The 22,786-nt window shown below is 38.7% G+C and overlaps 1 protein-coding gene across 1 annotated transcript in view; it reads left to right on the top strand.

The window, feature by feature from the left end:
* Positions 1 to 17,123, top strand: part of LOC132817615 (titin-like) — a 350,611-nt gene extending 333,488 nt beyond the window's left edge. The window contains exons 265-280 of the mRNA XM_060828118.1: positions 192 to 473; positions 581 to 1,174; positions 1,328 to 1,615; positions 1,785 to 2,084; positions 3,497 to 3,799; positions 4,316 to 4,618; positions 5,484 to 6,068; positions 6,180 to 6,485; positions 6,609 to 6,908; positions 6,998 to 7,573; positions 7,660 to 7,965; positions 8,052 to 8,645; positions 8,976 to 14,815; positions 14,912 to 15,065; positions 15,407 to 15,676; positions 15,795 to 17,123. Of these exons, the coding sequence (XP_060684101.1) occupies positions 192 to 473; positions 581 to 1,174; positions 1,328 to 1,615; positions 1,785 to 2,084; positions 3,497 to 3,799; positions 4,316 to 4,618; positions 5,484 to 6,068; positions 6,180 to 6,485; positions 6,609 to 6,908; positions 6,998 to 7,573; positions 7,660 to 7,965; positions 8,052 to 8,645; positions 8,976 to 14,815; positions 14,912 to 15,065; positions 15,407 to 15,676; positions 15,795 to 16,093 (11,300 nt within the window). The 3' untranslated portion in view covers positions 16,094 to 17,123. The remainder of the gene's footprint in view (positions 1 to 191; positions 474 to 580; positions 1,175 to 1,327; positions 1,616 to 1,784; positions 2,085 to 3,496; positions 3,800 to 4,315; positions 4,619 to 5,483; positions 6,069 to 6,179; positions 6,486 to 6,608; positions 6,909 to 6,997; positions 7,574 to 7,659; positions 7,966 to 8,051; positions 8,646 to 8,975; positions 14,816 to 14,911; positions 15,066 to 15,406; positions 15,677 to 15,794) is intronic.
* The last annotated feature ends 5,663 nt before the right edge of the window (positions 17,124 to 22,786 follow it).

Genomic DNA, 22,786 nt, shown 5'->3' with positions numbered 1-22,786 from the left:
GAGGATTTATAATGTTGGAATAAAATATGCATGTGTGTACTGGAAATGTATCAGCATTAAACTGTAAATATAAAGAAATAAACTTAAATATCTAAAATCCTAAGAAATATAATCAGTGAGATTTTCATAGGTTTTATTTGTGAAAGATTTTATTTTTCAACTCTTTTCCACTCTATGTTTAACTTTTCTAGAAATTCCAGATCTTGAGCTTGCAGATGATCTCAAAAAGACTGTTACAGTCAGAGCTGGTGGTTCTCTCCGCTTAATGGTTTCAGTAAATGGCAGACCTACTCCAATGGTGACCTGGAGTAAACCTGGTGTTGATCTACGCCATCGGGGTATTATTGATACAACAGATTCTTACACACTGCTAGTAGTTGACAAAGTGAATCGCTATGATGCTGGAAAATACACTATTGAGGCTGAAAATCCCTCAGGCAAAAAATCAGCAACCATAGTTGTCAAAGTATATGGTATGTGGAAATGTAATGCTTTAAATCATTTGTTCCTGTTGTCACCTTAGGCATTTTAAAGTATACAAACAAAATACTACAAAATAAAATATCTGCTCTATTTTCAGATACACCTGGCCCCTCTGCTGCTGTTAATGTGAAGGAAGTCTCCAGAGATTCTGTCGTTATCACGTGGGATGTTCCAACAATTGACGGTGGAGCACCAGTAAACAATTACATAATTGAGAGACGTGAAGCTGCAATGAGAGCATTCAAGACTGTGACAGTTAAATGCAGCAAAACAATTTATAGAATAACTGGACTTACTGAGGGAACAATGTACTATTTCAGAGTCTTGCCTGAAAATATGTATGGTATCGGTGAGCCATGTGAAACTGCTGATGCAGTGCTTGTCTCGGAAGTTCCTACGGTTCCACAGAAATTGGATGTAATTGATGTCACAAAATCTACAGTCACACTAGCCTGGGAAAAACCACTGCATGATGGAGGCAGCAGACTGACTGGTTATGTTATTGAAGCATGCAAAGCTGGCACAGAAAGGTGGATGAAAGTCGCAACTCTCAAACACACAGTTTTTGAACATACCATACTCTCTCTCAATGAGTCTGAACAGTACCTGTTCAGAGTTAGCGCCCAGAATGAAAAGGGTGTCAGTGAACCAAGAGAGCTTGTAACTGCTGTCACTGTACACGACCAAAGAGGTATGTGTGGGTTTAAAATAATTTTTTCATGCCTATTTTCTAATTAAAAATAACAAGCATTAATATGTGATCATGTATTTTGAATTTAAAAACCATTTTACTAAAAATACTATTTTACTAAGGAAAGTTTTAATTTTATTTTTCTTCTTACAGTGGTACCAAAGATTGATTTGGCTGGCATACCTCAAAAGACAGTTATTGTAAGTGCTGGCAGGCCAATTGAACTTTCCATTCCAATTAGTGGCCGTCCACCTCCTGCTGTATCATGGTATTTTGAGGGAATGAAACTGAAGGAAACTGACCGCACTACAATAGAAAGACTTGCCAAAGCAGTAAAGCTTTCTATACGTGAAACCACCATAGATGATACTGGAGACTACATGCTTGAGGCAAAGAATGTTGCTGGAACTGTGACTGAAACCATCAAAGTTATAATTCTAGGTAAGTATTGGTCACAACCACTCTTTTAAAAAACAATTATGCTAGTGTCCAATGTTTGGTGCTTTGATCATTTTTCATGTCGTAGATGGTTGTCATCTATACTAGTGTACTGTTTGTAATACTATAATCATTTTGCAAGTCTTGGATAACTGTATTAATTTACTTTCAGATAAACCAGGACAACCTGCAGGCTCAATCCGAATTGATGCAATCGATGCCACCACTGTCACCATCAGTTGGGATCCCCCAGAGAAAGACGGTGGTGCTGCCATTAGTGGTTACGTGGTAGAGCAACGTGATGCTCATCGCCCAGGCTGGCTTCCAATTTCTGAGTCTGTTACTAGAAATACATTCAAGTTTACTCACTTAAATGAAGGCAGTGAATATGTGTTCCGTGTGGCTGCCACAAACCGCTTTGGTATTGGATCATTTTTGCAATCTAGCATTGTGGAATGCAAGAGTGCCATAAGTAAGTTAAAGTATTTTATTATCAATTAAAGATATCATGATATTAAGTTGTAGATGATTTAATCTTTAATCCCATTCTATGACATCGCCGTCTCTTGATTGTGTTAATTATATTAGATTTCAACAACAGAAATTAGATTCTGTAACTAAACAACTATTCAGACCCGCCAACTCTCACGAATTTATATGAGAGATACAATTTCTATGCAAGATTAAGTCCATCTCATGATCTTGCAGGAGGCTCTGAAATCTTCACGTTTTAAAGATTGTATGTATTTTGGGGTAAAATTGAGGTGAATGTGATGTTTGTGTCCTCTGTTGCATGCTGCTGCTCACCACAGTAATTTCTTCTGTATTTCAAAATCTATTACCATGGCAACGTGAATCACATGGGCATTATATCCCAGAGATGCTGATTAGCTATTCTTGAAACTCTCTTTTACCTTGGAGATAAATAGCCAGTTTAAAGCACAACTGCTAACACTTCAGCATTGTCTCAACCTTGCAATTGCTTTTTCTGTCCCAGTAAGTTAGTCTTGGGCTCTCTTTACTCTCTCAATCAAACTACCCAAGTTTGTTGCCGAACAGATTTCCGGATAGGTCATATGAGTCCCTTATTTTACCTGAAAGGTACAGTGCCAAAACTTAGCAATCCTATAAACCTCATCAATGGAACAGAGCGTATAATATAGAAATAGGTTGTTAGACAAACTGATCCATTTATGCTTCATGTGAATCTCCTCCCACATTATTACAGCTAACACTATGAGAATATCATTCTGTTTCTTCCTGTATTATGAATTGTATTTACGATCTGGAATACTGTATTGAAAGAATGATAGAAGCTACTGTAATAGTAACCTTTACATGTAATTACATAAATATACAAAGGCAACAAAAAAAGTGTTAAGAGGAGAAGTGAGGGAATGTGACTAATTTATCATATGCTATATCATTCTATGTTGTATCATATGCTATATCATTCTATTAATATATGTAGAGATAATAGGATTTTAAGAATTTTTTTCTGGAAAGCAATTCCAGATGCAGAAACAGATATTTTGTAACAATCTGTTGTCCATTTTAGATTAAATATACCATTAATGGGCCTTGTAAACCAATGTCAATACATTTTGGTTTTTGTTTAAAAGAAAGCCACTCTTGGTTTCTATATTGAATTTCTTACTTTTGAAGAAATTGATCCTTGATTTACATTATGATGAGTTAGTGTAACTGAAATGTTTCTTCGCTGTTAAAAGGACTCTTTTCTGATTCAAAAGAACTGATAGAATTCGTGAAAATCTGAATCACTGTACATCTAAAAAATAACATTGAGTTTCGTTGCCACATTGGTCACTAAAATGATTTTATGTGAGATAAAATAAAATACATTCATCCTTCTTTCCTCAATAGATGTACCTAAACCCCCTGGTACTCCTCACGTATTTGATGTCTCTCGTGATGGTATGACAATTACTTGGGAACCACCAATTGAAGATGGAGGTTCAGTGATCAATGGGTACATAATTGAACGGAAAGAACTAAAAGCTGACCGATGGGTGAGAACTAACAAAGTACTTGTGACTATGACAAGATACCGTTCCACTGGTCTTATAGAAGGACTGGAGTATGAACATCGTGTGACAGCTGTGAATGCAAGAGGTGAAAGTAAACCAAGCAGACCCTCCAAATCTGCAGTTGCTATGGACCCAATAGGTAACGTGATACAATGTCAAAGTTTAACCAACAGATTTTCATTTTTAGAAATTATTTCCACAACTGAAATTTGTTTTGTTTTAAAAACACTTAAAGATGATACTGATCTTTACTGTGGCACTGTATTGCCAGACTTGAAAGTATTAATGATTAATTCTAAATATTAGAAAAATTGTAAGGCACTCTTTACTGAATATTCTATATCAATCACAATATATAATTTTACTCTCATAGCTTTGATTTCCCTTGTTGTTAAAGATGGAAAAGTGCAGTGGCTATATGCAAACTGACTTAATTATTCAAAGTTCTTTGAATGCTTAAAATAATTTTCCAAAGCTGATAAGGCTAAATGTATCACCCCACTGCAAACCTAACTATAATCAACTAACGTGGCATAAACCAAAGAACAAACCCCAACATTTCTGGCTCACAACTTTATATTGTTTAGCACTTTGTATAAGTTTATTTGGTTATACTATTTACAATAAGAAATGGATTATTTGTTATATTACACAGATCCACCTGGCAAACCACAGAATCCAAGAGTTTCAGACACAACAAGAACATCTGTATCCGTGGCTTGGAATCCACCAGAAGATGAAGGAGGTTCCAAGGTCACAGGGTACCTTATTGAGATGCAAAAGGTTGATCAATATGAATGGACTAAGTGCAACACTACTCCAACAAAGATCTGTGAATACACACTGACTCATATGCCACAAGGAGCAGAATACAGGTTCCGTGTTATGGCTGTTAATGCTGGTGGTCCTGGTGAGCCTGCTGATGTGCCAGGAACTGTTAAAGTCACTGAAATGCTGGGTAAGAAATGCTGAAATTGTTATGTTTCATATCATGGTGGTTTTGTGTTATTTGGCTGTGTCAAATTTTAGGCTCTGTTTTGACCCATCAATTGATATCGATTAGATTCCCTTCAGCATGGCAACAAGCCTTTCGGCCCAATAAGTCCACACCAACCCAGACCCATTACTCTAAATTTACCCCTGACTATCGCTCCAAACACTACGGACAATTTAGCATTGCCAATTCACCTAACCTGCACATCTTTGGATTGTGGAAGGACACAGGAGCAAACCCGGGCAGACATGGGGAGAATTTGCAAACTCCACACAGACAGTTGCCCAAGGCAGGAATCGAACCCAGGTCCCTGGCGCTGTGAGGCAGCAGTGCTAACCACTGAGCCACCATGCCATCCCAATATAATTAACAGTAAAGTCTGTTGATTTATGCAATGCACATTCAGAGTTGTCAGCAGTCCAAAACTACCAACTAATAATCTGAAAGGGAACTTCTATCCTCTGATCCACTTGCTGTGATATGACTTGTATTTCCACATTGGGAAATCGGGGAATGCAATTGCTGAAATGACTAAATGAAGACATCTTAAATGTTCAAGGACATTAGTAAAAATGCTTTCAAATGTCATTTCCCATCATCAGTAAGTGAACTCATAATGATCAAAGGAAAGGTTGGGGGAGGAACGGTATGTTTACAGCCATGTATGCACTACTGCAGCACTGCACAAGTCATATCTGAAAGGCACCTAAATTGGAAATACCATGCTTTAAACTGACTTGATTTATGATATAGTTAAACTGAGTTGTAAGAAGTCACAATGTATGATTTGTATTTTTATCTATTAAAGTTGGATTTCTTTTCTTTTCAGAATATCCTGATTATGAACTTGACCATCAATATCTTGAGGGTCTGATTGTAAGACAAGGTGGGGTAATCAGGCTAACAGTGCCCATAAAAGGCAAACCTATTCCCATCTGCAAATGGACAAAGGAAGGCCGTGATATTAGCATGCGTGCAATGATTGCCACTTCTGACACTGAAACTGAACTTGTGATAAAGGAAGCAGATAGAGATGATTCAGGCACATATGACTTGATTCTTGAAAACAAATGTGGCAAAAAGACAGCATACATTAAGGTGAAAGTTATTGGAAACCCTGATCCTCCACAAGGACCACTTGAATTTGATGATATTCAAGCTCGTTCTGTGAGAGTCAGTTGGAGACCTCCTGCCGATGATGGTGGATCTGATATTATTGGGTACATTGTTGAGAGACGTGAGGTACCCAAAACAGCCTGGTACACTGTTGATTCCAGAGTAAAGGAAAATTCCATATTTGTTAAGGGCCTGAAGGAAAATGTGGAATACCACTTCCGTGTCTCTGCTGAAAACCAATTTGGTATTAGCAAAACTCTAAAATCAGAAGAGCCAGTTGTACCAAAGACACCACTAAGTAAGTAGAACAATATTTGTTTTAGTCTTAAGGTAAATGTTATGTTATCCTACCCTTGAATTTAAGTGCTTAATTTTTCACACATTAGCTAATTCAATACTGCCATTCTAGATCCTCCAGAGCCTCCAAGCAATCCACCAGAAATACTAGATGTCACCAAAACATCCGTCAGCCTGTCCTGGTCAAGGCCTAGAGATGATGGTGGATCACGTGTCACTGGCTATTTTATTGATCGCAAAGAGTCTACTACAGATAAATGGGTGCGGCAAAACAAGACCCATATTACCACAACAATGTATACAGTTACTGGACTTGTCCCAGATGCTGAATATCAATTCCGTATTATGGCACAGAATGACGTAGGTCTTAGTGATCCAAGCCCACCATCTGACGCTGTCCTTTGCAAGGATCCATTTGGTATGTTTAATTGATTCTATATAAATCCATTGCATGAATATGTAGTTTATAAATTTCAATTATAGCACAATTGTTCAATCTTATTATTAAAGTTAATATAATTTGAACAATTATTTTTCACAGATAAACCAAGCCAACCCGGAGAGATTGAGGTGGTTTCTGTCACAAAGGATAGCATCACTATAGAGTGGGAACGTCCTGAATGTGATGGTGGCAAGGAAATTATTGGTTACTGGGTTGAGTATCGCCAGTCTGGTGACAGTGCATGGAAGAAATGTAACAAGGATCGAATAAAAGACAGACAGTTTACACAGGGTGGTCTTCTGGAAGCCACAGAATATGAATTCAGGGTCTTTGCAGAGAATGAGACTGGTGTTAGCAGACCTCGTAGAACCATTATGGCTATCAAGACGAAATTGACTTGTATGTACATTTATTCATATTTTAATATTATCTATTTTTGTGTTGTTAGAAATGATTCCGACTCATGGCTTCTTCTATTTCACCAACAGCTGGAGAAGAACCATGTGTGAAACAAGAAATTGCTGAAGTAATTGCTAAGCTAGGTGAACCAGCTAAGCTGACGTGCCAGATCATTGGTAGACCACTTCCTGAAATTAGATGGTATCATTTTGGAAAAGAATTGCAACAAAGCCGCAAATACAAAATGAGTTCAGATGGACGTAATCATTCCATTACCATTATGACGGATGATCAGGATGACGAAGGCTTATATACATGCAAGGCTACTAATGATGCTGGAGAAACTGAGATCAGTGGTAAAGTATTGCTCGAAGCTACTCCACATTTCCACCCTGCATTCCTATTAAAAGAGCAATATCACATTGGCGTTGGTACGAGTCTTCGCATTCATGTTGCATACATTGGACGTCCTGTGCCTGCTATTCGCTGGTTCCATGGAAACAAACTCTTGACAGATTCAGATGCAATTTCAATAGAAAACACAGAACACTATACTCATCTTGTAGTGAGAAATGTTACACGGAAGAATCATGGTGGAAAATACAAAGTGCAACTTAGCAATGCATTTGGAACAGTTGATGCAACATTTAATGTTGAGATCAAAGGTAATGTATTGTAAAGTTATAACGTAATTATTGTGAGATAATTTCACTTAAATAGTATGTCTAATACCATCTAAATTTACATATAGATAAACCAGATAAGCCTGAAGGACCAATTGTAATTGATGCTTTGCTGAAGAATTCTGCAGCAATCAGTTGGAAGCCACCACTTGATGACGGAGGCGCCATGATTACAAACTACATTGTGGAAAAATGTGAAGCCAAAGAAGGTGAAAAATGGAACCTCGTATCATCCTCGATTGCTGGCACATCTTGTAGAATTGTAAATCTCATTGATGGTGCTGGTTACTACTTCCGTGTTTCTGCACAGAATCAGTTTGGCATCAGCAAGCCATTAGAGGTTTCCTCTGTTGTCATCATCAAGAGTCCATATGGTAAGTATCTGCATATTAAGTTGTTTCATGTCCACTCTCTTCCTGTGTCTTGAATTGTAATATATGGACTTTATTCCACCCTGCAGAGAAACCTGGAATACCAGCTAAGCCTGTTGCAACTGCAGTCACAAAGAACTCTTGTGTGGTTTCATGGAAACCACCTGCCAGTGATGGTGGAGCAAAGATCAGAAATTATTACCTTGAAAAACGAGAGAAGAAACAGAATAAATGGATTGCTGTAACAACTGATGAAATACATGAAACCGTTTACTCTGTGAAAGGTCTTATCGAGGGCTTGGAGTATGAGTTCCGTGTCAAGTGTGAAAACCTTGGTGGTGAGAGTGACTGGAGTGAAATATCTGAACCTGTTGTTCCAACGAGTGATGTACCCATCACTGCACCACAGTTCAAAGAAGAAATTCGCAATTTGAGTGTGAAATATAAGGGCACTGCCACTTTTGTTTGCAAGATTACTGGTCATCCCAAACCTGTTGTGAAATGGTTTAAACAAGGGAAAGAAATTGAGCCTGATGGTGAAAAATTAAGGATCCATGAATTCAAAGGAGGTTACCACCAGTTGGTAATTACTAATGCCACAGGAGATGATGCCTCTGTTTATCAAGTTCGAGCAGTCAATCAAGGAGGTTCCATTTCATCAACCGTCTCTTTGGATGTTGATGGTATGTATTACATAATAATTACTCAAACATGCTGTGTAATAATGAGAAGGTATATTTCTATAAACACGTGGGATGCAATTTGTCTTGGGTTAGTCCAAATGGATCAGCATCTCATTTTGCAAGCCACTGATTATCTTTTCCATTGATTTACCTCTTCATTGAAATCAATGGAAACAAAAAAATCGGATGGGCATAATACAGACTGTTGGTTCACTCTTGCCCATTTTGCTCCTCAGACTAGCTTTGCCCCTGTTAAGTTCATTGTTTTGTATGAAATCATTGCCTTTCAGTATTCACATTCATTTCTGAGACGTTTCCTTTTTTTCCCAGTTCCTGCCAAGATTCACCTACCCAAGCATCTGGAGGGCATGGGTGCAGTTCACGCTCTCCGTGGTGAAATAGTAAGCATTAAGATTCCTTTCAGTGGCAGACCTGATCCTGTAATCACATGGCAGAAGGGTCAAGATCTTATTGACAATAATGGTCACTACCAAGTAATAGTCACAAGATCATTTACATCTCTTGTGTTCCCTAATGGAGTTGACAGAAAAGATGCTGGTTTCTATGTTGTATGTGCCAAGAACAGATTTGGCATTGATCAACAAACAGTTGAATTGGATGTAGCTGATGTGCCTGACCCACCAAGAGGACTTCAAGTCAGTGACATTACACGTGATTCTGTCGTTTTAACATGGAATCCTCCAGCCAATGATGGTGGAAGCAGAGTCATTAACTATGTTATTGAGAAATGTGCAACAACAGCAGAGATGTGGATTCGTGTTGCACAGTCACGTGATACACACTACACTGTTGTGAATCTCTTTGGCAAGACCAGCTACCAATTTCGTGTGATCGCTGAGAACAAGTTTGGCCAGAGTCGACCATCAGAGCCAACTGAACCTATAGTCACTAAAGAAGATAAGACGAGAGTCCTGAACTATGATGAAGAGGTTGACGAATCACTAGAGATCACCAAGTGCAAAGCTACCCATTCTACTATTAAAGAACTTCACAGTCGATTCACAATTGCTGAAGAGCTGGGGCGTGGACACTTCAGTATTGTCCATCGGTGTGTTGAAAATACGAGTAAGAAAACATACATGGCAAAGTTTGTTAAAATAAAGGGTGCTGATCAGGTGCTGGTGAAGAAAGAAATTGAAATTCTTAACATTGCTAGGCACCAGAATATCCTTTGGTTATATGAATCATTTGAGAGCCTTGAAGAATTGGTCATGGTCTTTGAGTTCATTTCTGGTCTTGATATCTTTGAGCGTATTAATACAACCACATTTGAACTGAATGAAAGAGAAATTATCACCTATACCCGCCAAATCTGTGAAGCACTTGAGTTTCTACATAGTCAGAATGTGGGTCATTTTGATATCCGACCAGATAATATAATCTACATCACAAGAAAGAGCTCTGTTATTAGGATTGTTGAACTTGGGCAGGCCAGACAACTCATACCTGGTGATAATATTAGACTCCAATTCACCGCAGCAGAGTATGCAGCCCCTGAACTCCATCAACATGACTTGGTCAGTTCAGCTACTGACATGTGGTCAGTGGGTGTGCTTGTGTATATACTTCTTAGTGGTCTGAATCCATTTATCGCAGAAACAAACCAACAGGTTATTGACAAGATTACGCAAGCAGAATACAGCTTTGAGGATGAAGCTTTCCAAGATGTTACCACTGAAGCTCTAGACTTCGTTGATCGCCTTTTGGTCAAAGAAAGGAGGGCTCGGATGACAGCTGCTGAAGCTCTTGAACATCCATGGTTGAAACAGAAGACAGAGAAAATGAGTACCAAAGTAATTAAGACTTTGAGACACAGAAGATACTATCAGACCCTTGTTAAGAAAGAATTGAACTTTGTTGTGTCAGTTGCTCGAATTTCTTCCGGTGGAGCTGTAAGAGTTCAAAGAGGAGTTACAGTTGCAAAAGTTAAGATAGCTCCAATCGATATTGGTCCAATTGCTGGGCAGATTATGCATGCTTTTGCTGAAGAAGGTGGCCATGTTAGGTATACCTGCAGGATAGAAAATTATGATCAATCTACTGAAGTCACTTGGTATTTCGGTGTTAGGCAACTGGAATCTAGTGACAAATATGAAATTACATACCAAAATGGTTTGGCCACAATGTATGTTAAAGACATAAACAAGACAGATGACGGTACCTACAGATGCAAAGTTGCAAATGACTATGGTGAAGACAGCTCCTACGCAGAACTATTTGTAAGTGGTGTCAGAGAAATGCGTAAATTCTACATGGAGCGCAGGGTGAAGAAAGTAAAACGTAAAGTTGATACTATGAGGCTCCTTGAGAGGCCACCAGAGTTTACTCTGCCTTTGTACAAGCGCTCTGCATATATTGGTGAAGATGTCAGATTTGGTGTTACTATAACAGTTCACCCTGAACCACGGGTAACATGGTTGAAATCTGGACAGAAGATCAAACCTGGTGAAGATGACAGAAAATATACGTTTATATCTGACAAAGGTCTTTATCAACTGATTATTCACAATGTAACAACTGATGATGATGCTGAATACACAGTACTAGCTCGCAATAAGTTTGGTGAAGACAGCTGCAAAGCCAAATTAACAGTATTACCTCACCCACCTGCACCAGATACTACTTTAAGACCAATGTTTAAGCGCTTGTTGGCAAATGCAGAGTGCATGGAAGGCCAAAGTGTTCGTTTTGAATGCAGGGTATCTGGCATACCACCTCCTGCTCTGAAGTGGGAGAAAGATGGACACGATTTGGCACTAGGTCCAAATGTTGAAATTGTCCATGAAGGTTTGGACTACTATGTTCTGCACATTAGGGATACTTTACCAGAAGACTCCGGCATTTACAGAATCACTGCTACTAACAGTGCTGGATCTGCAAGCTGCCAGGCATATCTAAAAGTTGAGCGTATGACCTACGTCAAGCGTCAGTATGAGAGTGAGGAGGAACGGCAGCAATATGCTGAGAAACAAATCAGCAAGACTATAAGGATGGCTGAAATTCTTGCAAACGTTGAAGCAGTTCCACTGACAGCAGTAGCAAAGGAAGCTCTGCGAGAAGCTGCAATAATGTACAAACCAGCTGTCAGCACCAAGAACGTGAAAGGTGAATATGAAATTGCAAAGGTAGAAAAAGTAAAGGAAGAAAAACGGCTTCGCATGCCTTACGATATTCCAGAACGTCGTGTACATGCCCCAAGTGCAATTGAAGAAGATCAAGAGATCAAACATTTTGTGCCATTGTCTGATATGAAATGGTATAGGAAATTGAGAGACCATTATGAAATGCCTGGGCCCATAGAGAGAATTGTAACAAAACGACCAAAGCGAATCCGTCTCTCGAGGTGGGAGCAATTTTATGTTATGCCTTTGCCACGTTTTACTGATCAGTATAAGCCTAAATGGCGCATACCAAAAATATCACAAGATGATCTTGAAACAGTTAGGCCAGCTCGAAGGCGCACACCATCTCCTGACTACGAAATGTACTACAGACCAAGAAGGAGGTCTCTTTGTGATTTGTCAGATGACGACTTACTCCGTCCTGTTGATGAGTACCTTTCAATGAAGAGAGTAGAAGAGGAAAGATTACGGCTCGAGGAGGAACTTGAATTAGGATTTTCTGCTTCACCCCCAAGCCGCAGCCCTCCACGTTTTGAGTTGTCAGCACTTCAGCAAAAATTTCAACAGACACAGTTTGCTACAGTAAAGGAAGAGGAAAAATATAGAAAATACCAAAGATATCATATACCATCCAAATCTGAAGCTGGCCCGAGTTATATAGATCTCCGGCAACGCCATGAAAAAGCTGTTTATAGACCACCGAAACAAAAGCAACGAATGATAGAAGACAAAGAAGATGAAGAGCTGCTTCGACCAATTGCTACAGTCCAGAAATTGTCTGGCTACCAAAAAGAGCTTGAGCGTATGGAATATGAAGAAAAAGTAAGAATGCAAAGTCGACGAGAAAGAGCAATTTTCGTGTCAAAATCAGAAGAAGAAGAAGAAGAACAAGCCATCGACGTTAAGGAATACACTCGCAGAGAATCTCCATCTGTCTCGAAGTTTCTCAGAAGAAGAAGATCGCTTTCCCCATCTTATATTGAATTGATGCGACCAGTATCTGAACTAATCAGAACTCGGCCACGCCCTGCAGAATTTGAAAGTGAGGGCCCAGAGAGACGATCTCCTACACCAGAGAGAACACGTCCACGTTCCCCAAGTCCAGTATCTCGAGAGAGCTCACTTTCACGCTTTGAAAGGAGTGCCAGATTTGACATCTTTTCACGCTATGAATCAATGAAAACTGCTTTAAAGACAAAGAAGACTTCAGAAGGAAAGTACGAAGTTCTTACTCAACAACCTTTCAGCCTTGACCATTGTCCACGGATAACTTTGAGAATGCGTTCTCATCGCATCCCTTGTGGTCAAAATACCAGATTTACTCTAAATGTTCTATCCAAGCCAAGGGCTGAAATTAGATGGTACCACAATGGTAGGGAAATTCAAGAAAGCGATAAGTATCGTTTTACTGATATGAATGGTGTACTAACATTGGAAATTCGGGATTGCCAGCCTGAAGACAGTGGAACCTATCGTGTTGTTAGTTCTAATTACAAAGGAGAGGCTTCTGATTATGCAACACTAGACATTACAGGAGGTGACTACATTACCTATGTATCCCGCCGCAGAGATGAAGAACAACCAAAATTAATTGTGCCGGAACTAACAAAGACTGATTTTTACCAATTTTCTACATTCAAAAAATCAAGTGAAATGGAAGAGGTCAGTGAGATGAGGGAAACTAAAATAAAAGAGTCAGAAGTAAGAGAATCAATGAGTTCTGAAATGTATGCTTCAAAAGAAACATCACTTCATGCATCCAAGCGAATGCATGCTGCCAGAATAATAACAAAACCACAGTCAGTCACAGTAACAGAGGGAGAGTCTGTTAGATTTTCTTGTAGCTTTGATGGTGAGCCAACACCCACTGTAACATGGATGCATGCTGGGAGAACAATTACATCCTCTCGACACTTATTTATCATGACAACACTGGATAAATCTTCCTTTACAATTTCATCAGTTCAATCTTCTGATGAAGGAAGCTACAAAATAGTGGTAGAAAATTCTGAAGGAAAAGAAGAAGCACAGTTTACTCTGACTATCCGAAAAGCTGGAGCAAAAGAAGCAGGTAAGGTAAAGACTCCTGAACCTCGTCCCAAAAGGGTCAAATCTCCAGAACTAGTCACCTTGCCAAGAGTTAAGTCACCTCCAACTCTCAGAACACCTTCTGCAGAACGAGTAGAGATCCCTGCAAGCGCTCCACCTAAGATTTCTCAAGAATTGAGAACTGAAGTTGCTGAAGACGGTACAGTAAAACTCACATGTGCTGTTGAAAGCACAGTTTTGAATGTGAAAGAATTAACTTGGTTCAAAGATGGACGTAAAGTAAGAGAGAATAGTCACTACAAATTGGAATATGCTGCTAATGGAGTCTATAATCTCAGTATCCATGGAATTAATGCAAGTGATGAAGGCGAATACACTTGTGAAATCACTGGTGAAGGTGGTGTATCCAAAACCACTTTTTCTTTCACTGGTCAAGTATTCAGAAACACTGTTGCCAAAGTGGCTAAGATAACAGAATCAAAAGCAGCTGCTCAGAAAAAAGCTGCTAAATCATATGGAAAAACAGAGGTAGTTCAGGAACAAATTGTGAAAAAGGAACTTAAGACAGCATACACTGAAATTACAGCTACAAGGGTACAAATGACTGCAATTGAAGGCCAAAAGGCCGTACTTAAAGCCAACATACCAAATGTTTCTGATGTGAAATGGGTTTCAAATGGTGTGGAGCTTTTCAATTCAGAAGATTATCGATATGGTGTATCTGGAAATGACCACACCTTAACCATCAAGAAGATCAGTTTCAGAGATGAAGGTGCAATCACCTGTGAAGGGAAAACAGAGCATGGAATAGTTAAATGTCAATTTGATTTAACAGTTAAGCACAAACAATCAAATGCTCCAGCATTCATTACACAGCCCAAGTCCCAAAATGTTAATGAAGGACAAAATGTGGCATTTACTTGTGAAATATCGGGAGATCCTTCTCCAGAGGTTGAATGGATGAAAGACAACCAACCTGTAAGTATTCAGGATTTCTCCTCATTTATCTGGTTTTCCAATTCAAATTATTTTAGCATATATTTTGGTATATAATGAATTTGTTTCATATTTCAGATTGCAATTTCAAGAAATTTAAGAGTGAGTCGTTTGAAAAACAAGTACACTCTAGAAATTCTGAGTGCTGCAATTTCTGACAGTGGAAAGTACACTGTAACGGCAAAGAACTTCCATGGGCAATGTTCTGCAACAGCGTCTTTAGTTGTACTGGGTATGCTATTGCCTGAAATGTATTAATGTTGTTGTTATTAGCCTATCTCCATTTCTGTACAGCTAAGTTATAGTAATATTTTATCAAATCCCAATTTAACGTGCTTCAGTACAATGTATAAAGACAGTCTGGTGACTAATTAAATAATGTTCTGATAAATTTGTACTTTTGCAGTACAAAATTGATGCAGACCTTTTCATGCTTTATTTGTCCAACTTGCAAATAACATGTAAAATGCTGTAGAGGATTGACATTTTTGATATTTGTTTGAGAATTTAACTTGCCAGTTATGTCAAAAGTGAGGCTATTTATGCATCATATGTGTTTGCTCTGCTCCACAGCTCTAATTGAAGAACCGTCTAAAATGGTACTTCTGGGGACTGGTGCTTCTGCTAGCATGAAGGGACATTTCTCTTCGAAGACAATGCAAATGACCCAACAAGAGGCCATCAGCAGCATGAGTGAAATTAAATTTGGCAGCATGTCCTCGAGTAGCATGTCATCTTTCAAAGAATCAAAGCTATCAATGAGCTCTAGTTCTTTTATGGAGCATTCCAGTATGACTCAAATGGAAACAAGTTCTGGCAAAATGCTAACTGGTTTTACTAAAGGTGACATTAAGTCAATATTAAACATTTTAAAGTGTCTGATTCTATTAAGTGCTTCTATCTATGACAATTTGCTAGAAAAAAAATACTAATTTGTTTGCTGTATTTTTTTTTCTTACAGGAACTTCTCCTAAAATTGAAGCTTTACCATCAGATATCACCACTGAGAAGGGAAAGGTTCTGACAGTGGCTTGTGCTTTCTCTGGTGATCCTATGCCTGAAGTAAAATGGTCACGTGGGGGAAAACCTCTTTCTGATGATGAGGATGGTGGCAGATTTCACATTGAAACAACAGATGATCTAACGACACTCATTATTACAGATGTCAAAGAAAATGATGCAGGACGCTATACTCTAAGACTCACAAATGAATTTGGATCAGATTCTGCCACTGTAAATATTAAAATTAGATCAATTTAAGGATTTGAATTCACTAACGTATAATTGATTAAACTTCAAAATAGATACCTTAACTGTTATGAACTTGAATTTCTGACTTGTATATATTATTTTACATTTTTTTTATCTGACATGACATTGTGCATTTATACCAAACTAGACAATATCTGAACAAATGGTAGATTGTGCATTATGAAATTATTGCACTTGGATTTAGGAATTTTTAACCATTTTCTGTGACATGTACATACTGTATATAGCCGAACTAAACGGTTATGGAAGTTTTGTACTTCTTGTTTTATGAGATTTTTAATGGAACTTTTGAAACAGATTGTTGGCAGGGGAAAGTTTGAATAGGACGACTACCTTGTTCAACTTGGAACTAAAATTTGTGCCTCAACAAAATGTTGATGTCTAAGAATACCTCAGCAGGTAGAGAGGCTCCCTGCTGAAGACAACCTGAACCCAAAAGATGATACTATGCACAGTACCTGGATACGTGCGATACAAATTTATGGAATTAAAAGGTGACGTCTGTGGTGCTATTTACATATACCCTCCTGCAAATAACATCACAAGACTTTAGCCAATGAACCGACTATGTCATATTACCTTTTATTAAAGACAAGATGGTCAACTATGAATACAAAGTACTTGCGGCCATTACTTTGTATCACCATCTTTAATGTGCACTATTTCCAACATAGTAACTATTTGGATAGTTTGAATGAAAAATAACATCAACCTGGCCATACCCTCACTTCACCAAACTGTTCCAATTACTTCTATGTGGAAATAGTGCTAACTCAAGGAGGTTCAGATTATCCATGGAGTGCACTGACTTTGTGTGATAATTGTAGAATTTTATTTCATGTTATTTGTATTAAGGGCATAAGTAACAGAAAGTAACTATGATGACAAAAACATCTTTGTGCTCCAACATTTTAATGTCCTATGCAGTAACTTTATTTAGAGAAATAAGTAGTGTTTATTTAATTTTATTGAGCCTCCTTGAGAATTAGTAAAGTAAAATTTAATTCTGATTGTGAAATAAAGCATGCTTTCTGCACCTACAAATGTTTTCTTTCTTTTTTTTGTTTGTGACTTCAATCAATGGAAGACATAACAGACACAAAGCATACAAAATACTTAATAAATTTAGTAACTTCACAAATTTAAAGCAGGATAAAAAGAGAATTCACAAAATAATGTTGTTCACATGAACTTAAAAAGTATTTTTAAAAAGGGCAGAGTTTTTTCAGTCCCCTGCTAGCAGATTTGCAGGCAGGGGGAGGGGAGTTTAAATATCTCTGAACAAACTCCCACTGCTCCTTGTCTGTATCTGATTTTTCTATAATTTGACAATGATCAGATGTAGCCCAGGATGGTCTGCACACTCCTGCCATAACTGAGTTTTTAGATTGTCAATTTAGGTATTTTTCCTGTCAAACCTCAATTTTGGTTATCCCAGGTCTGTCCCAAATGTATGCCAGACCCATTGCAATGTGATTGACTCTTTTCTGACCTCTGGGCAATTAGGGATGAGTAATAAACACTGGACTAGGCAACGATGCACACATCCTTAAATTGTTTCAAAAGGTGGGGACATCTTCTTCAAGAACTCCTTTCCACCTTGGGTGCTCTGTCATCCAAATGTTTGGTATCTCACAGGTGCTCCCTCCCCTCTGGTCTCTCGATCAAACCCACATCCTCCTTGGCTTGGCAATGTGTCAGATTTTGTTTAAGGTGGCAATATTTGGGAAACGTATAAGTAGTTATATCACTTCCAGAATGCATTTAATGGGTTCCAACAAGCTACTGTCAGCAAAAATGGAAACATATGGAACTGAAGGCAATCCCTACTGACAGAGTTGAAATAATTCAGTTGGCAGGATATGACTAATGGATTCTCCAAAGATACACACTGGGGCTTCACCATTTATATACAATTACTAACATTTTAGTAACAATGCCGCCAAATCTGCTGTTGGCATTGTTAGGTGGCACAGTGGGTAACATAAATGGGAGCAAAGGGCTAGTGATATGTTTAGGAGTGGGTAGAACTGGCAGGTGAAATTTGATGTGCAGAAGCGTGAAGTCACTCAGTTTGAATATAACAAAAGACAAGATAGAATATTGTCCAACTGGTAAGAAGTGTGGAAGAGCACAGAAATCTAAGGGTATGTATTCTGAAATCACTTAAAGCTTTTTGAAAAAAAAATTTATAAAGTGGATGGAATGATAGCCTTTATCACAAATGTCTAAAATACAAGGATTTGGAAGTAATATCACATGCTTAATTAGAACACAGCTTTAAAAAAGCATAGTGGTTTGCAGTGTATACATTTTTACTGAAATGATACACAGACCAAAAGGGATCAGTTAAGAGGACAGATTTCATAGAATAGATATATATTCAAAGGATTCTAACAGTTTAAAAGGCAAAAGGTGATCTAATTGTCTAATTAAGGGGTTTCAGATAATTAAATGATCTGACAGGGTAGATAAAATTACTCTCAGAGATTGGGATAAGGGAGTATTTCATCATTAAATAAAGGTAGTAGAGATTTAAAACGCTCCCTCAAAAGGCAATTTCAAGCCTTGCGGCATCCCCATTGTACCAGATTCTTAAGGAATTGAGATTCCTGAAAAATTTAAAATTCCACTCGGCAATCTCTCTGGAACACTTTGAAACTGTCCATTTAAATCAGAGAATTCAAAGGGATTCAGATGAACTTAAATGAATATTTAGACTATTAAATACTGGGTCTAACTCGTGACTAAATATTCAACCCATCCTACACCTACCACCACAACACCCTTTAAACCCCTCAGCCCCTGACTTGACCACCTTTCTCCCTCCAACATTATTCTGCGCCCAACCGCCCCTTACTCTGTCACCCGACATGCACATGCCACCCACAATCACCAGATCCGACTACCCTTGCCACTGGATCTGACCAAACCCACCCTGTCATCAGATCTGAAACTGCCCACAGATCCAATACTCATCACCCCATCCTCCCACTCATCCTGATCTATCCTTCCCATCTTGCACCCTTGGAACCCTATCCCCCCCTCCCACTTGTCATCCTACTGACTTGGCATCTTGTCCTCTCCCTATCTGGCACATGTTCCCTACCCATCTGGTACCCTAACCCCAGAACCCTGACCATCTGTCACCCTGCCCTCATCCCACAGTTACCTCGTTCTGATCACTTGACAGCAGTTGCCAGCATGACAGGGAGGACCTTTAAATTTCAGAAATCAGCAGCTTATGCCTGTAAAAAGGAGGCCGGGTTCTGCACTATGTGAAAACTGTCAGAATGGAAGTATGCCGTTGTATTTCAGAAGGAGTTCTAATTGAAATCTTGTCCCAGAAATGTTGAGCTCGCAACTTTGATAAAAAGAGCCCAAGTGTAACCTTCTCACCCTCCATCTCTAGTCTATTTATCTAACTTCCCCTAAACAAGTCCTTCCCCCCACCCCCAACTACTTTTTGTGATAGCTATTTTTTTCACATTCCAACAATTCTTTGAGGTGAAGATTCCCCAGAATTCCTTAACTATAAGATAGTCATTAATAATGTCTGGCCACCAGTTCTGGTCTTGACCCAAGCAGAAGGATCTGCTCTAACTTAAAAGCCTATCAAGCTTTTTCATAATCTTCCCAATCTTTATCTGGTCACTCCTCACCCTGCTCATTTTTAGGGAAATGAACCCCAGTCTGTTCAATCTTTCCTAATTTGTAATACGTCTCATTTCTTGTATTGTCTGAATTTTTTCACTTTTCTAGTGTCTATATATCATTTTAATAAAATCAGGAAGTGCTGGAACAATTCACAGTTCTGGAAGTGTTTGTGAAGAGAAAAACAAAGATAAAATTACAAGTCCAACATGAGTCATCAGGACTTTTATATAGACCTTTGCTTCACTTTCCATCGAAAGTCAATAATGAGTTCCTTGATTTTGCCAACATTGAGAGCTAGATTGTTCTCAGTGCATCATTTTTCCAGGTCTTCCCCCTCCCGTCTGTAGTCTGTTTCATCGCCATCTGAGATTCAACCAACTTGGTGGTGTCATCAGCGACCTTGTACATGTCATTAGTCTGGTATTTGGCGATGCAGTCATCGGTATACAGTGAGTACAGCAAGGAGCTGAGTACAGACCCCAGGGGCTCCAGGGTTGAATATTAGCGACAATGAAAGAATGTCCCCAGTCTTCACTGACTGTGATCTTTTGGTTAGGAAACTGAAGATCCAGTTGCAGAGAGTGTGGCTTAGTCCGAGTTCACCAAGTTTAGTTATCAATCTCGAGGGGATAATATTGTTGAAGGCTGAACTGTAGTCAATGATTAGGATTCTTATGTAGCTGTTCTTGGTGTCAAGATGTTCTAGGGAAGAGTGAAGGGCAGGTGGTATGGCATCTGACATGGATCTGTTGGTCCGTTAGGCAAACTGGAGTAGGCCATGTGTAATGGGGAGGCTGGAGTTGATTAATGCCATGACCAGCCTTTCAAAGCACTTCATGACCACTGAAGTTAGGGCCACTGGGCGGTAGTCATTGAGACATGCTGCATGAGCCATCACAGGGATGATGTTGGCCCTCTTGAAACAGGCAGGGACAGTGGCCTACTGCGGGGAGAGGTTGAAGATGCCCGAGAAGACCTCTGCCAGTTGATCTGCGCATGCTCTGAGTGCACGGCCTGGTAGTCCATTTGGTCCCATTACTTTCCTTGGATTCACACGAAAGAAAACTGGTCAATTTAATTCAATTCAATTCAATCTACAAACTACCTGCAGTGACTTTTGCAAAGACCACCTCAGTATCTCAGAATTTCACAGTCATTCTTCTTTTAAGCAATGCTCTGTTATTTTTAGCTCCCTGCCAAAGGAAAGAACTTCATACTTTCCCACTTTGTATGTTATCTGTCAGATGTTTGCCCACTCATTTAACACATCAATATTACTCTGCATCTTATGGACATTGATATGCATTAAGATTCAGGCCATGGTCACCAATATCATTATGACTAATTCATGAAATATACCTTAATGAAAAGCTTGCTCCTTCCTCAACCTGAAAGTGGTTGGAAAAAAGCTACAGACGGCACAAAGTGCAACAAAAGGACAGCATCGCTGATAGCTCAGTGCTTTTAAATCAACAATTTGGATGTATTTGCACTTTCAACATTCTGAAATGACCCAAGAGAAGTTATTTAGCTTGATGTCAAATACTGTCACATAGTTTCAGAGCAGATGGTCAAAAGCTTGGATCAAAATGGTTGCACCTTTAAGACATTTGTTAAAGACTACATTTAACCAGTTGAACCAGGAACATTGTTCGTCAGCAAGACTTAAGGGAAGAATTCTTGAACCAAGTGTTTAAGCAGTTGCAAGTATGACCACCATTAGTGGGGTAATTAAAATCATGGAACTAATAATACCAGAATTAAGGCCTGTGAAGGTGGAGGAGTTTAAAGCAATAGAGAATAGCACATGCATGGAGGGACTAAAAACCAAGGATAAACATATTACAATCATTTCATTGCTGAACCTAGGAGTGGGTCAGACAGCAGAGCTGATATGTGGTCAGGCCTTATTATGAATCAGGACATGGACAGTAGAGCAAGTTTAAAGAACCATATAGGCAGTTATCCAGCACTACACTTTATTATAGTGTAGTGGCAACAAAGGCATGGATAACAGGTTGAATAGCAGATGAGCTCAGGCAGTGTTGAAATCAGAAACTATTAATGAAATACAAAGAGACAATCATTTTGGCTGTGCAGACACTCATTTATTGTCAAATGTGGTACCAAACATTTGAAAATCTGGTTTAGACTCAAACAATTACCAAGGAGAACCACTGAATTAATAGCGACAGAACAGAATTTGTAATGGAAACTTAGATCCAATAAACAATCTCATGAAGTAGAGACAGTACAGTTGCTAAGAGTGTTGGTGAAGTGGAGCTGAAAGCCTTTAGAATTGATGTGAAAACTGATTCTGTGTTTTCAGACAGTATCACCATTAGGCAGCATGTCGATGAAGTAGAAAGGCAAGGGATGGATCCTTGGAAATGCAGCATAGGTAATGATGCAGAAACTGAGAAGGGTAACAAGTGATACAAACATATGGGATAAGAATTGAGGCAGCAGAGTAGTCCCAGCCAGCCAGATGAGATTTATCTACTAAAAAGAGAAAGAAATTCAGCACACAAATACATTTCAATTTTATTGCCCTGCTCACTTCCTCTCCCTTCACTATCATAATTAGATTTGTAGCACAGTTCTTCTATCTAAATGTTTTCCTTTCCAATGGATATGTTTTCGCAAGCATTTGTTGAATTGACAAGCACCGGGATCATAGCATCAGAATGTATTTGGATTTTACTCATTTTTTCATAATATGTTTGCTTTAGAATATTCTGGACATACCTAAGTGATTGCCTTCAATTAGAGAACAGCATACTATATTACTATTTTAAATTAATCCTGAATTAGACAGTATTTTCTTGATTCAAGAATCACAAACAGGTATCGAGAACAAAAAAAAAGCTTTGAGATGAAGTTATCACCAACTTCTTTCTTTTGTTCACAATATCAAGGCAGTAAAAAGGATGTGTACATAGATTCTGAAACCTGTCTTCGTTCAACCTACACAGCTAACAAATTATCACATCTCTAGTTATTAAATTCATACTGTATTCTCAA

This window comes from Hemiscyllium ocellatum, chromosome 7 (genome assembly GCF_020745735.1).
Source record: "Hemiscyllium ocellatum isolate sHemOce1 chromosome 7, sHemOce1.pat.X.cur, whole genome shotgun sequence".
NCBI lineage: Eukaryota > Metazoa > Chordata > Chondrichthyes > Orectolobiformes > Hemiscylliidae > Hemiscyllium > Hemiscyllium ocellatum.
This window is presented reverse-complemented; position numbering and strand designations above follow the sequence as displayed.